We start from the raw sequence: 14,930 nt of genomic DNA on the forward strand, positions 1-14,930 counted from the left end.
TTCAGTCTTGTGCTTATATAACTTAATACACATAATACATGAATCTTTAAGGAATAGTTAAAAAGTATTCTTTTTGGCTATAACTTTTATGTTTTACTCTATTGCTTGCCCCTACATATTATAGAGCATTGGACAAAATTTTAACAAAGAATTTACCATATAAATTGTCCTGCTTTAATATTTGAGCCACATATGTTATACATAATAAAAATAAAACTTGGGAAATGTCCTTTGGACTTTGCTATCATTCAAATTTGTAAAATAAATTCTTTGTCTTGATAGCTATTATACTTGCTATTGTGATGCAGATATTTTTACTCTTTTCTTTAGCTTGCCAGTGTAATGGACATAGCACTTGCGTCAATAATAACGTGTGTGAACAGTGTAAAAATCTCACCACAGGAAACCAGTGTCAAGATTGCATGCCAGGTTATTACGGAGATCCGACTAACGGAGGACAGTGCACAGGTAAGTAGTTTTTCCCTTACCTGTGTATTTGTATGACAGAAATGAAAGTTGAGAAAGATGAACCTCTTGTGGAAAATGCTATCTTATTGTGGAAAATACATTTTATTAAGGAAAATTTTTCCCATGAAGCTTAAATATTTTTGGAAAGTAGTATTTATTCATTAGAGACGATGTGAGCTATAACAGTTTTGTGGTATACTTACTTTAAAAAGTATTTTTCTTATTTCAAAATGAATACATGTTTATTATAGGAAATTTAGCAAATGCAGATACATTAAAAATCACCTATAATCTCACTATTCACAATCACTGCTGATTGTTTTCTATATCTATTTTTATTTTTTAAATATTTATTTATGTTTGGGAGAGAGAAAGAGAGAGAGACAGAGACAGAGTGTGAGCGGGGGAGGGGCACAGAGAGAGGGAGACACAGAATCTGAAGCAGGCTTCAGGCTCTGAGCTGTCAGCACAGAGCCCAATGTAGGGCTCGAACTCAAGAACCACAAGATCGTGACCGGAGCCGAAGTTGGATGCTTAACCAACTGAGTCACCCAGGCGTCCCTGATTGTTTTTTAATAATAGTAAATTATTGTTTAGACTGTAGAAATAAGAAACAATTAAAGGTTTTGTGTATGCCTTACATCAGGTAAGATTTTTGTGTTTGCAATCAATCCTGGGCTGAAATCCCTCTCTGCCACTGTTTACGTGTCTGGCCGTGGCCACTTAACCTTAGTGCCTCCTTTTTTTCGTATGCAAAAGGCAGATGATAAAGATCGAATGAGATCACATGTAATAGAGGTCATGTAATAGGAATTGAAGGACATTAAAGGAGCATTTTAAGTGCTATTCTCATCACGTTTTTTTTTTTTTGTTTACTAAACTCTACTTTTCTCTATCTTCCCCTCTATCCTGCTGCTTTTTCCTCTTATTTTGCAGAGAATTAAAAAAAAATTAATGTTTATTTTTGAGAGTGAGAGAGAGACAGCAAGAAGGGGAGGGGCAGAGAGAGAAGGAGGCACAGAATTCCAAGCAGGCTCTAGGCTCTGAGCTGTCACATGGACCCTGGGGTGGGGCTCGAACCCATGAGCCATGAGATCATGACCTGAGCCTAAGTTGGACGCTCAACTGACTGAGCCACCCAGGCACCCCATGCCAGAGAATTTTTAAGTGTTCTTTTAAGTTTCCTTTTAAATTATAATTTTATAGTAATCCTTTTTTTATTAAAATATGAGTGGAGGAGGGGCAGAGACAGAGAGGGAGACACAGAATCTGAAACAGACTCCAGGCTCTGAGCTGTCACCACAGAGCTCAAACTCGGGAATGCTGAGATCATGACCTGAGTCGAAGTTGGATGCTCAACCGACTGAGCCACCCAGGTGCCCCCATAGTAATCCTTTTTTATATCTAGATTGGTCCTTGTCCCTTACATTTTTAATCCATTATTTCTAATGGAGATTGCCCATAAAGCACCCACAGAAAAGCCTCCATTATTGGCTGTGGAAAGATGAAGACTCTCTAGAAGTTTTAACACTGCTTGCATATTGCGAATAATGCTGCTGTGAACCTTATTGCCGAGTCTTTGTTGAATACTGGTTTTCAATTCTTTTGTGTATAAACCAGGAGAGGAATTGTGGGGTCATGTGGTAATTCTATGTTTAACTTTTTGTAAAAGTGCCCAATTGTTCAAGTTGTTTTCCATAGTGGCTGCATCATTCTGTATTTTCACCAGAAATGTCAAAGATTCCAATTTCTACACATCCATGCCAACACTTGTTATTTTCCATATTTTAAAAAAAATTTGATCCTTCTAGTAGGTATGAAATGATATCCCTTTATAGTTTTGATTTGCATTTCCTTAATGACTAGTGATGTTAAGTATCTTTTCATGTGGTTGATAGTCATTGTAGATTTTCTCTGGAAAATTTCTATTCCAGTCCTTTGCCCATTTAAGAACAATTTATTTTTTAAATTGTGGTAAAATATACATAACATAAGATTTACCATTTTACTATTTTTGTGTTTGTAGCACAGAGGCAATAAGTGCATTTATATTGTTTTAAGAGAGTCATTACCATCCAATTCCAGAACTTTTTTCATCTTGCAAAATGCAAACTCTATAATTATTAAATAATAATTCTGCATTACCCTCACCCCAGCTTTTGGCACCATTTTACTTTTTGTCACTATGGATTTGAGTGCTGTAGGTAGTTTGAAACACGTGGCATCCACAGTATTCCATGTTGTCGCATGTGTCACAATATCCTCTCTCCTCAAGGCCTAAGGATACTCTATTGTGCGCATACATGCATTTTGTTTATCCCTTCATCCACTGATGGACCCCTGAGTTGCTTCCACCCTTTGGTATTGTGCTGAATGCTGGGATGAACATAGGTGTACAAATACTTGTTCAAAATCCTGTGTCTTTTCATGTGCTTATAGGCCATTTCTGTAGCTTTGAAGAAATGTCTGTTCAAGTCCTTTGCCCTTTTTTATTTGGGTTGTTTGATGTTGTCATTGAATTATAAAGGTTTTTTGTATATTCTAGATATGAAGCCCTTATCAGATACATGATTTGCAAATATGTTCTTCCATTCAGCGGGTTGTCTTTGTACTTTCTTTATACTGTCCTCTGGAACACAAAAGTTTTCAATTTTGATGAAGTCCAGTTTATATATTTATTTTTTTGTTGCTTGTGTTTTGGGTGCATTTCGAAGAATTCATTGGCCCATGCAATGTCATGAGGATTACCAAAGTATTAGTTTTTTGCCAACATAGGCAAAAGGAGCATTTGAATAACTATATTAGCTACAAAATATTTTAAATTAGAATGGCAAGTTTTATCACTCCAGTAGGCCTAAGTGCTTTTACAAGTATGTTCCCCTTTGGGGATGATACTTCTGTGCTAGGTTTAAGACTAAGTTCAGTTATTCTGTGTTAATTTTCGTTACTGACATTACACATCTGGCAAGCTGAGGCACAATGCAATGGAAAATTAAAGGGAATGAAAGATAAATGCCTATCTTATTCACTATTGCACATTCTTTGATAGTTTATGAAGCTGTAAATAATTCCTTATAGTTTCCTTGTTTCTTAAAGTTGGCAAGATAATATTTTGCTGTCTATGACTTCTCTATGGTGATGTAATATATGAAAGTCATTTTTATTTTTTAGGGCCACATTAGCTATCAAACTAAATCAACAATATGTCACATCTGGTGAATTATTTTTAATGCAGCCATGGCTAAAATCAATTTATAAAAAAATGGGAAGTGTAAATTTATTGCTATTTCTCTATTCACCTTATTGAAAAAGTTCATTTTTCATTAGTAGATGCATTTATTAAAATTCAAAGTTCTGATGACATTAAGAGAAAGAAGGAAGTAGATTTATGTTTGAATGGTAAGGCTTTAGAAGTACTGCAGATTCAGATATTATTTTTTAAATTCAGTCTACTAAAGTCAATTTAACATTGTTGCCAATATTATATAAATGCACTTGTAGATTTTCCTCAGATTGCTCTTAGCCTATGGCACATTTATAGCTATTCTTTTATTATAATTAACTCTTCAAAGTGGTTTTATTAATACTGGTCAGAATGGCCGACATTAACAACACGAGAAACGACAGGTGTTGGTGAGGATGTGGATGAAGGGGAACCCTCTTGCACTGCTGATGGGAATGCAAACTGGTGCAGCCACTCTGGAGAACAGTATGGAGTTGCCTCAAAAAGTTAAAAGTAGAACTACGCTACAATCCAGCAATTACACTACTAGGTATTTACCCAGAGGATACAAAAATACTGATTCAAAGGGACACATGCACCCTGATGTTTACAGAAGCATTATCAACAATAGTGAAGGTAGGGAAAGAACCCAAACGTCCATTGACTGATGAGTGGATAAAGAAGAGGTGGTGTGTATGCACAATGGAATATTACTCAGTCATCAAAATGATGACATCTTGGAAGACCTGGATGGCTCAGCTGGTTAAGCGCCCGACTTCGGCTCAGGTCATGATCTTGGGATTTGTGAGTTTGAGCCCCGCGTCGGGCTCTGTGCTGACAGCTCAGAGCCTGGAGCCTGCTTTGGTTCTGTGTCTCCCTTTCTCTCTGCCCCTTCCTCCCTCATTCTCTCTCTCAAAAATAAATAAACATTAAAAAATTTCAAAAAGAGGATGAAATCTTGCCATTTGTAACAACATGGATGGAGCTAGAGAGAACTATGATAAGTGAGATAAATCAGAGAAAGACACAAATACCATATGATTTCACTCATATGTGAAATTTAAGAAATGGAACAGACGTACATAGGGATAAAAAAGGAAATAGAGAGGCAGACCATAATAAAGACTCTTAACTATAGAGAACAAACTGAGGGTTACTGGAGGGGAGCTGGGTGGGGGATGGGCTAAATGGGTGGTGGGTGTTAGGGAGGGCATTTGTTGGGATGAGCACTCGGTATCATATGTAAGTGACGAATCGCTTTATTCTACTTCTGAAAGTACTATTACTCTCTATGTTAACTATGTTAACTAAATGGAAATTAAAAGCTTGAAATAAACCAAAACACTTTAAAAATGGTTTATTAAAATTACTTTGTTTCTCATGGATGTCCAGGAAGATTCTCTGATGCAAATTTGCTCTAGGGCTGCCTGCCATTTACTTCCATCCTTCTTTCTTTCCTTTCATCTATGTATGTTTGTATGTGTGTATGTGTGTGTGATCTATCTATCATTTATCTATCATCTATCAGTCTTTGTAACTATGGAAGTGTGTAATATTGTAAAGAGCTTGGGCTTTGGAATCCTACTACTTGGGTCCATATCCAGGCAATGCCACTGTATCTTGGATAATTATTTAACCTCTTATTGTCTCAGTTTCTTCACCTAAAAATAGTGTGACTAATTTAATTTATTGTGAGGCTTAAATGAGATACTTTACATAGGATATAATATGTGTTTCTGGCAAATGTTAACTCTAGAATGCTATTATTGCAATTGTTACTATTATTCTTACTATTACAGTTGATAACACCAGTAGGCTTAAGTATGTTAAGAAGAATGTATAGTTTAGACTTTTGGAACAGTATTATTTTTGTCATATAATCTCCAATCTGACTCATGAATTTTAGTAAATGAAAATAAGTGAATGCTTCATTGAATAGGGTGGCTTAGTATACTACAATGGCTCAACACTTAACACACTGAATTTCCAATGAGGGATTACCCCTGAATTCACATACTATTATTGAGTACTTAACTATATGCAAAACCCTGTGTTAGGACTTAAATTTCTATACATCGTGTGGGTGCTATAATAGTGTTATGAAGAGTTTGAATGATAGAAACAGGGAGAAAAAGACTAATTCTGTAAGAAGGATCTGGGTAGGCCCTTTGGAGCTGAGTTCAGTTTATAAATTTCAGTGTTACGTGTTTTATCATTAGTTGCATGCTTTCATTATACCTTGTTCTCAATGTGAGACAACTGAACTATAATGCTGTCAATCCCTAAAATGTTTTAAAATATTTATGTGTACTTGTTTTGAGTATTCATAAAAAGATGTATTATAAGAACAAAAAATTCTCTCCAAGTCATGAAATGTAAGCATTTTAAAAGTTGCAGTCATGTATGATCAAGAGTTTTCTTCATCTAGCTTTTACTGTTTTTGGTTAATTTTTTGCAGGATGTTTAATGGAATTAGTTGGTATTATCAATAAGATTATTTATCATTGCATTCATAATTGGTTTTGGCAAAGTCTAATATTTATTAAATTATGTCTTTTAGTTCATTTTGTTGTTCTTTTCATAGGCTTTTGAATAATAAACACTGCTGATTTATTTTTCTTCCTACATATGTTTTTATTTTTATAGTGATAAAGAAACTCTTATTATTTTCCAATTTTGGAAAAAAAAGAGTCTGTCAACATAGTGACAGTTCTATTTTTACCTTTGTTTCTTATGAATACAACTTATGTTTTTCTTTGTGATAGATTGTGGATATCTGCCCATAACTGACTGTTACAGAAGTATATAATATTTCAATAAATACACTGGATTATGACACAACTATCCTCTGAGCCTAGAGGGTAGTAAAAAGGAATATGAATGAACTCTTCTTTCTTTTGAGTATGATGGGAGATTTTTTAATTTCAAACCCTTCTCACATATTACAGGTGTTTATAGGAGCTGAAAGTTTATAACCAAATGAACTTGAGCGTTTCTTGAAATAAGTGTAAGAAGTTTAATACTCTCAAACTGGGAACATTGACCTGAATAATCTAAAACTGCAGATAAATGAAAATCGCTTGACATGTAAATCTTATTTCTGTTAATTATTTTGACACAAAAAAGTCAAAACTTGTATTTTCTTAGTATACATGATTATAAAGGCCAACCTGAGACTTAAATATCCCAAAGAGAGGTCATTAAATGAATAATTATATAATTAGATGTAGATATTTAGTATATGGTATAGGTATGAGGTTTTACTTTGATTAAATATTTTCTTCAGTGGGGCACCTGGCTGGCTCAGTCAGTTGGGTATCCGACTTCAGCTCAGGTCATGATCTCATGCTTTGTGAGTTCAAGCCCCGTGTCGGGCTCTGTGCTGACAGCTCGGAGCCTGGAGCCTGCTTCAGATTCTGTGTCTCCCTCTGTCTGCCCCTTACCCCCTCACACTCTTTCTCTGTCTCAAAAATAAATAAACATTAAAAATTTTTTTAAATATTTTTTTCAGAATAACGTTTTTTAGATAACTTTAAACACATTAAGAAAACCAAGAAAGGCTTTTTAAATTATGTGGAGCTACCTGTTTAAATTGAATGATTAAAAAGAACCTTTATTTCATAGCTTCTACAATATTTTAGCTAGTTTGTCTTCTTTCTCTACTAATTATTTTGAAATGTTTTGTTTTTCTGGTCAAAGTTTTCCTCTAACTTCAAATACTCATAACTCTTTTATCTACTTCATCATCTTTTATCTACTTCATCATTCTGAGCTCTTTTTATCTATCCTCATAAAAGGAATCAAAAGGGCAAGAACTGAGTACATGAAAAGTAGTTAGACCCGACATTAAGTCAGGTAATTTCAGAATGACCTTGATTGTGGGTTAGTAGAAGGTGCAGCTTACTACTTCCTTCTGTTAGATGCCTTTTCTTTAAAGTTTATTTACTTGAGAGAGGGAGGGAAGGGGGGAGAGAGAGAGAGAGAGAGAGAGAGAGAGAGAGAGAGAGAGAGGGAGAGAGAATGAAAGAGAACACATGCGTGTGTGTGCTACTGCATGAACAGGTGCAGGGCAGAGGAGGGGCAGAGAGAGAGAGTCCCAAGCAGGCTCCGTGCTGTCAGCACAGAGCCAGACACGAAGCTGAATCTCATGAATCATGAGATCATGACCTGAGCCGAAGTCAAGAATCACATATCCAACAGACTGAGCCACCCAGGTGCCCCAGATGCCTTTTCCAATAGATGTCTGTGGGCTGAGCCTCATGAAACTGCTGGAAACATAGTCACTGAACTTTTGAGTGTTGAGGAACTTTGCTTGGCTTACTTTTGTACCTTGTTTCCTCAAGATCTCCTTTCCTATTTTTTATTGGCACAAACTTCTACTTTCCACCTATCCTAACTTATACTTAATCTTCATGCCAACTTCTGGCATTTGGTAGTGTTATTTAAGGTTCTAGGCCTGATGATATAGAATATTTCCACCTCTAGTTACATGTTTTTAGCAATGAAGTGTGTCACTTGCATGCTTTCTTTTCATTAGCACGAATGTATCACTAATGTATCACTAATGTATCACTAATGTATCTCATGGAATTTTAAAAACTACTGAATGATTTTAAATTTACAAGTACAACACTTATCTATTTGCGACTAGGTAGAAGCCATTATTTTATTTTAAGTGTATAATATTTCTCTTTAATTTCATGCGATGTAATCCTTAGCCCCCTTTTCAAGCATGAGATTTTGTGTTATGAGGACCTGGTACTCTTTGGTTGTTTAAAAAGTGATGTTAGATATCATAATTTAATTTAACAGTAAAAATGGCCCTTATACTATCATACAAATGTTAAGGAATTCTTACTTGCTTCAAATGGCAGGCCTAGGGTGAACACTAAAAGGTAGATTTAAAATGGAGCGTATTCCTCCTATTCTGAAACGCCAACCATTTATTTAGTATACTCTAGAAAATTAGAGGTTACTCTAAGAAACTCTAAGCATGTATTTGGTTTTATTCTGATTTTTATGGATGTGTTAAAAAGCAAAATTATACTAAATGCCAATTTGGATACATACTTTTTCATTGCTCAGATAATGCACAAACACTAGTTAGTGATGGTGGACAAGTTAATTATATATTAGAAATGCCTAGAACAGGTGTAGGAAAGCATCAGCATAAGTATTTTCTGTAAGTATTTCATAACCATATTAAAATCCTTCTAATATACTATTAACAAGGCACACCTTTTCTCTCAAGGTCCATTTTTATATACCATAGAATATGGATGCAAATATTTGCTTTTCTCTTAATTGCAAATAATTTTATCTATACCTTTTATCTTGCTTTTTCTCTGTGGGCTCATCTACTGATTTTATAAGAATAATAATCTGTATTTTTAGGATTTAAAGAAGTATATAAACATTTTATTGTGTATTTATGTTAATAAACAATTTTAACGTGTTTTTTGGTTTCCTGTTAAACGTTGTGTACAAGGCCACTACTGTTCATATTAATTCATTCAAAAAACTGAATTCAGTGACTTTGTTGTTTAAAACTCTTCTCCCTTCATCCCCATCTTACTTGTTGATAATACCCATTAGGCCCACACGATTCCTCTCTTCTTTTGCTGTTGGAAGTTACAGGTTAGCTGAAATGGAATAACTTCTTATTAAATGTTTGCTGAATGAATGAATGAATGAATAACCTGTCTACAATTTCTATACCCTCTGTACAATGTCTCCATTTGTAATCTACCTTTATATTTCCTTTATAAGAAGGGAAGCGAAGACATAATTTTCTTCCTAAGAACGTTCAGTAATTTTATTACCATTTCATAAATCTTTCATTGCATACAAAGTGAGAAATAAATTAAAAACTACTTAGTAAGACTTACAATGCCTTTTATGCTGTGCCCTAAAATAATTTTTCTTGTTTCACATTCTATCTTGTTTCTCATATTCCCTCACATCTTTACTTCTCTTTTTCTGTATTTCCACATTTTAGTTAATGACACTAAAATTTTCTTTGTCAGTTAAACTCCAAGCATTACGTTAAAAGTATATAATAGTTAATACAATAAATGTATTAATAAATTATAATGTATAATAATCTATTAATAAATATATAATAATAGTCCATAATATATATAACTAATAGTTAATAGTTTATTTATGCCAGAAATATTGCTAGGAACTTTGCCTAAATTTTTATGTTTCATCCTAAGCATTTTATAAAGTATATACTATTATATTCATTTTTCAGGTGAGTAGACCAAGAATATAGGCCTAAGTACCATGTTAAAGGTTATGCCTACAGGTGCTAGAACCAGAATTCAAATGTGAACTACCTCATTCTTCTACTCCAAACCTGTATGCTCTCATATCTTGTTGAATCTTAGCTATAATCAGTGGTCAAGTCTTATCCATTTCAAAGCCACAGTAATATCCAGTTGTGTCTGTATTTTAGCCTAGGCTATTCTAATAGTTTCCCAACAGATCAGCCTCTCTTTCTTTTAATTATTCTTTTCTTATTTATTTATTTATTTATTTGAGAGAGAGAGAGAGAGAGAGAGAGCGAGCAGGGGAGGGGCAGAGAGAAAGGGGGAGAGAGAATCATGAGCAGGCTCTGTGCTGTCAGGCCAGAGCCCCAAGCAGGGCTCAAACCCAGGAATCCTGAGATCATGACCTGAGCTAAAATCAAGAGTTGGATGTTTAGCTGACTGAGCCACTCAGGTGCCCCTCTTTTGATTATTCTTTTATTTTATGGCCAGGACATTCATAATATTGTACCTTTTTACCTCAGGCCCAGCCACTCGTTCATTCAAACCCAGCTTTTTACCCATTTGAGCTACGTTTACTTCCCTGGACATTGCTGTACCTCTGAACTCCCCAAGTCATTTTCCAGATCTCATCTCTGGAAATTTCAGCCTGAAAATGTTTTGTAATATTTCTCCTAGCTTCAGGCAGTGTTGGTACCTCCATGGTGATAGACATCAGTGTTTTTGTAAGTCATTGTTTACTTGTTTTTCTAAGTAGTATGCAGACTTGAGAAAAGTTTGTCTTATATGTTTTTAATTTTTTATATTGTGTTTGTATCCTCATTCCATAGATGGTAGTACTGTGCTTGGTTTATAGTTAGCATTTTGTTATATGAGTGTTACTAGGAAAATACAATATTTGTGTTTTCTGTTTTACTCATTTGCACATAATCTATAAGAAAAATAATTCAAATTTCCTAGCTAAGTAACTTTCTAGTTTCAACCAATATTTTCATTAGAGCAAGAGGTAAAAAAGTAGCTTACTGTTATTTGCAAGCTGATTTTTCTTTAAAAAAAAAAAAAGAAAGAAAGCTATAGAGATGCCTGGGTGGCTCAGTTGGTTAAGTGTCTGACTTCATCTCAGATCATGATCTTGCAGTCCGTGAGTTCGAGCCCTGCGTTGGGCTCTGTGCTGACAGCTCAGAGCTTGGAGCCTGCTTTAGAGTCTGTCTTTCTGTCTGTCTGTCTGTCTGTCTGTCTCTGTGCCTCCCCCACTCACACTCCGTCTCTCTCTCAAAAATAAATAAACTTAAAAAAAAAAAAGAAAGCTCTTTTGTTTTTCATTAATAGAGGGAACAGTGAAGCAATTTTGGTCCCACATGTATATTTTATTTTGCTGGGAATGAAGATTGGTTTTAATAATTATAGATGATGTTTTATTCTTTACTCATAACTTATTGAGCAGTAAGTCAATATTTTATATATAAGTTTTTTTGTTAAGTACTGAAAAAAGAAGTTATATAAAGTTTAGATAAGGAAGAAAGTGCAATTTATATAATTTTCTTCTATTTCTAGTTTTTCTAGAAAAGATAAATAGAATCTCTGTGTTTCACTTTTCAAACTTACCGACCACATTTCTCCTCACTGATGTATTAATTTTCGGGTCATTTTAACAGAATGTATTGTCCTTTAAATGTTAGCAGCTAACTTCCAAATATTATCTATTTCACTTTATCATATAATTTGTATTTTAAAAGTATATTTTTCATATTCTTCTATCTGTCAACAGCTAGTTCTTTCATTCATTAAAAGAAAGCATTTGGGTATATTATCGGTAATAGAAGACATTTGGGGAATTATCCACAGAGGAAGATTTTTTTTTCTTGAAATGGTAAGGTCTAGTGTTTTCTTGAGAAATGAAATTGCTTATTTCACATATTGCTAACAGCATCCCTTCTCAAAATGGAAACAAAACAAAACAAAACAAAACCCTTAATAACTTGTAGAGAAACAAGAACACCTCAAAGTTATTAAACATAATGTTGTTATTTACCTACAGGTCAAAAGCATAAGCCTGTATTTTATTTTTGGGAGGTGTATAAATGTTTAATCTTTTCAAAATTGAAAAGGTCTATTTAACTTTTTTTGTTTTGACATAATTTAATACAAAAGTTGCAAGTAAATACACAGTCTCTTCCCTCTTCTTGGTGTCTCAGTTAATCATTGAAGACTTGATAGGCCTTTATCCCTTAAATACTTTAGTGATATTTTCTAAAAACTAGAAATTCTGTAACCTTATAGTTACAGAAATCAGGAAATGAACATTGGTGCATATTGTTATTAAATGTAGACCTTACTTAGTTTCCACCATTTGTCCCAGCATTGTTCTTTTTTTTTTTTTTTAACGTCTATTTATTTTTGAGACAGAGAGAGACAGAGCATGAACAGGGGCGGGCCAGAGAGAGAGGGAGACACAGAATCTGAAACAGGCTCCAGGCTCTGTCAGCACAGAGCCCGATGCGGGGCTCGAACTCACGGACCGCGAGATCATGACCTGAGCCGAAGTCGGACGCTTAACCGATTGAGCCACCCAGGCGCCCCGAGCATTGTTCTTTAGAGAAAAAGAAAATCCAAGATTACTGGTTGTATTCATTTATATGTCTCTTTACACTTCTTGAATCTGGAACATTTTTTGAGCCTTTCTTTTTATCTAGTGATGTTGACATTGTTTAGGAATACAGCCTAGTAGTGTGTGTGTATATAGAATGTGCTATGGCTTTGTTTGACATGTCTTTATGATTATATTCTGATTACACACTTTGGGCAGGAATACCACTGAAGTTATGCTAAATTGTTTTCACCATATTGAGCCACATGCTATCATCGTTCCGTTAATGGTAATGTTCAGTATGAACGTTTGGATAAAGTGTTGTCTGCTAGATTTATGCACTGTAAAGTTACCTTTTTGTCCTGTCATGAAAAAAACTATCTTTTGGGAGATACTTGGAGACTGTGAGTATTGTATTAGTTTTTAAACTTTGACCTACTAGTTTTATGATTTTTACCAAATGATTTTCTCATTCATCAGTTTTCTGTACTGACTATTTGGCTTGATTTTACAGTGAAAAGCTTTCTCTTCTTTAGTTTGTATATCTTATCTATGTATCTATCTATGATCTATCTCTTTGTATCATTATCTATTTTTCATATATCTATCAGTGAACACTTTATCATTCTTTGAGCATTTTCTTGTGTTTTAGGTCTTGTAATATTCCTGCCCTGACTGGCAACTGGCATTTCTTTTTTTTTTTTTTTTTTTTTTAATTTTTTTTTTTAACATTTATTTATTTTTGAGACAGAGAGAGACAGAGCATGAACGGGGGAGGGTCAGAGAGAGAGGGAGACACAGAATCCGAAACAGGCTCCAGGCTCTGAGCTGTCAGCACAGAGCCCGATGCGGGGCTTGAACTCACGGACCGTGAGATCATGACCTGAGCTGAAGTCGGACGCTTAACCGACTGAGCCACCCAGGCGCCCCGCAACTGGCATTTCTTAAGCTGCCCTGTTTCTGTTAGTGGGCTCTTTGCTACAAAGACATCTTTATTTTTGGATCATCTCAACAGACAGAGCTAGAGAATAAATATCTGTGTACATACGTGCATATATGTGTGTCTACCCATAGACATATATATATTCTTAGACATAACTACACACACTGGTACACATTTTTACCTCTATTTGTATTTTATATTAAAATCCATGAGTTTACGCTAATACCTAATTTTCTGTCCCTTAACTACAGGGTTCATTCTATTCTTCCTACTTTCCAAATTTTTAATCCAACTTTCATTATCCACAGCATATATTTTTTAATTTCTTCAGTCTTAGAATGTACAGAAGGTATTTCCAGAGTTGTAACCCATACCTCTGTGAAAAGGAAGAATATTAATTGGAGGTTAGCATTTATTCATTTATTTTGTCTCCAGTGTGAGGACATATAATCTCTAACTGTGTTTAAAAATTACTTGTGTTTGGGGCACCTGGTGGCTCAGGCTATTGAGTGTCCGACTTCAACTCAGGTCATAATATCACAGTTTGTGGGTTTGAGCCCTGAAGCGGCTCACTACTGTCAGTGTGGAGCCTTGCTTCAGATCCTCTGTCCCTTCTTTTTCTGCCCCTCCCCTGCAATGTGTGCTCTCTGTCACAAAAACAAGTAAATGTTAAAAAAAAAAAGTACTTGTGTTCATTCTTTTTCCCTCCTTCAGTGTGGTTGTTAGTCATCTGAGTAAGGGTCATTCATTTATATCTGTGTTTAGTTAGCTTTAGGGCCACCTGGACCCCATCAGTATCATTGATGTTATTTTCTTTTTTGAGTATGTGAAACATTTACATGGTCCCCAAAGTCAGGAATGTACAAAAAGTCATTTTCCTCCCTACCTCCTCCCCCCCCCCAATTCTTTCCATGACATTCTTATTCATGCCTTGTAAACAACCTGTCTCAAACCATTCTCTGGTTTATCCTCCCTATGTTTTTTAAATTAAATATGCAGAAACATGCACATTTTCTTATTTTTTTACACAAAGGGTAACATGTCTATTGTACTTTTTTTGTCATATAATAACATACTTTGGAAATCATTCCATGTTACTTACAGAGATCTTCCTCATTCTTTTTATAGCTACCTAGTACTGCATTTTGAGAATATACCACATTTTATTCAACTATTCTCCTAACTCTGAATATTTAGGCGAATTCCAATAATTTCAAATGTCAGTAATGGTAGCGGAAACTTTTGTGTGCATAGATATTTCTGTACTATAAGAGGTGTTTCATCAGGATAAATTCCTCAAAGGGAGCATGCTAAGTTAAGAGATAAAAACATACACAGTGTTGCTAGCAATGATTGTACCAGTCTGCATTCCCACTAGCAGTGTATAAGAGTACCTATTTCCACATAGATTTGTGAACAGAATATATTTTTATACTT

The 14,930-nt window shown here is 34.8% G+C and overlaps 1 protein-coding gene across 5 annotated transcripts in view; it reads left to right on the forward strand.

Moving 5' to 3' along the window:
* ATRNL1 (attractin like 1) overlaps positions 1-14,930 on the forward strand; it is a 777,769-nt gene that overhangs the window by 209,795 nt on the left and 553,044 nt on the right. For all 5 annotated transcript variants that reach the window (XM_042908168.1, XM_042908169.1, XM_042908170.1 and 2 more), the window contains exon 19: positions 331-468. In XM_042908168.1, the coding sequence (XP_042764102.1) occupies positions 331-468 (138 nt within the window). The remainder of the gene's footprint in view (positions 1-330; positions 469-14,930) is intronic.

This window comes from Panthera leo, chromosome D2 (genome assembly GCF_018350215.1).
Source record: "Panthera leo isolate Ple1 chromosome D2, P.leo_Ple1_pat1.1, whole genome shotgun sequence".
Taxonomy (NCBI): domain Eukaryota; kingdom Metazoa; phylum Chordata; class Mammalia; order Carnivora; family Felidae; genus Panthera; species Panthera leo.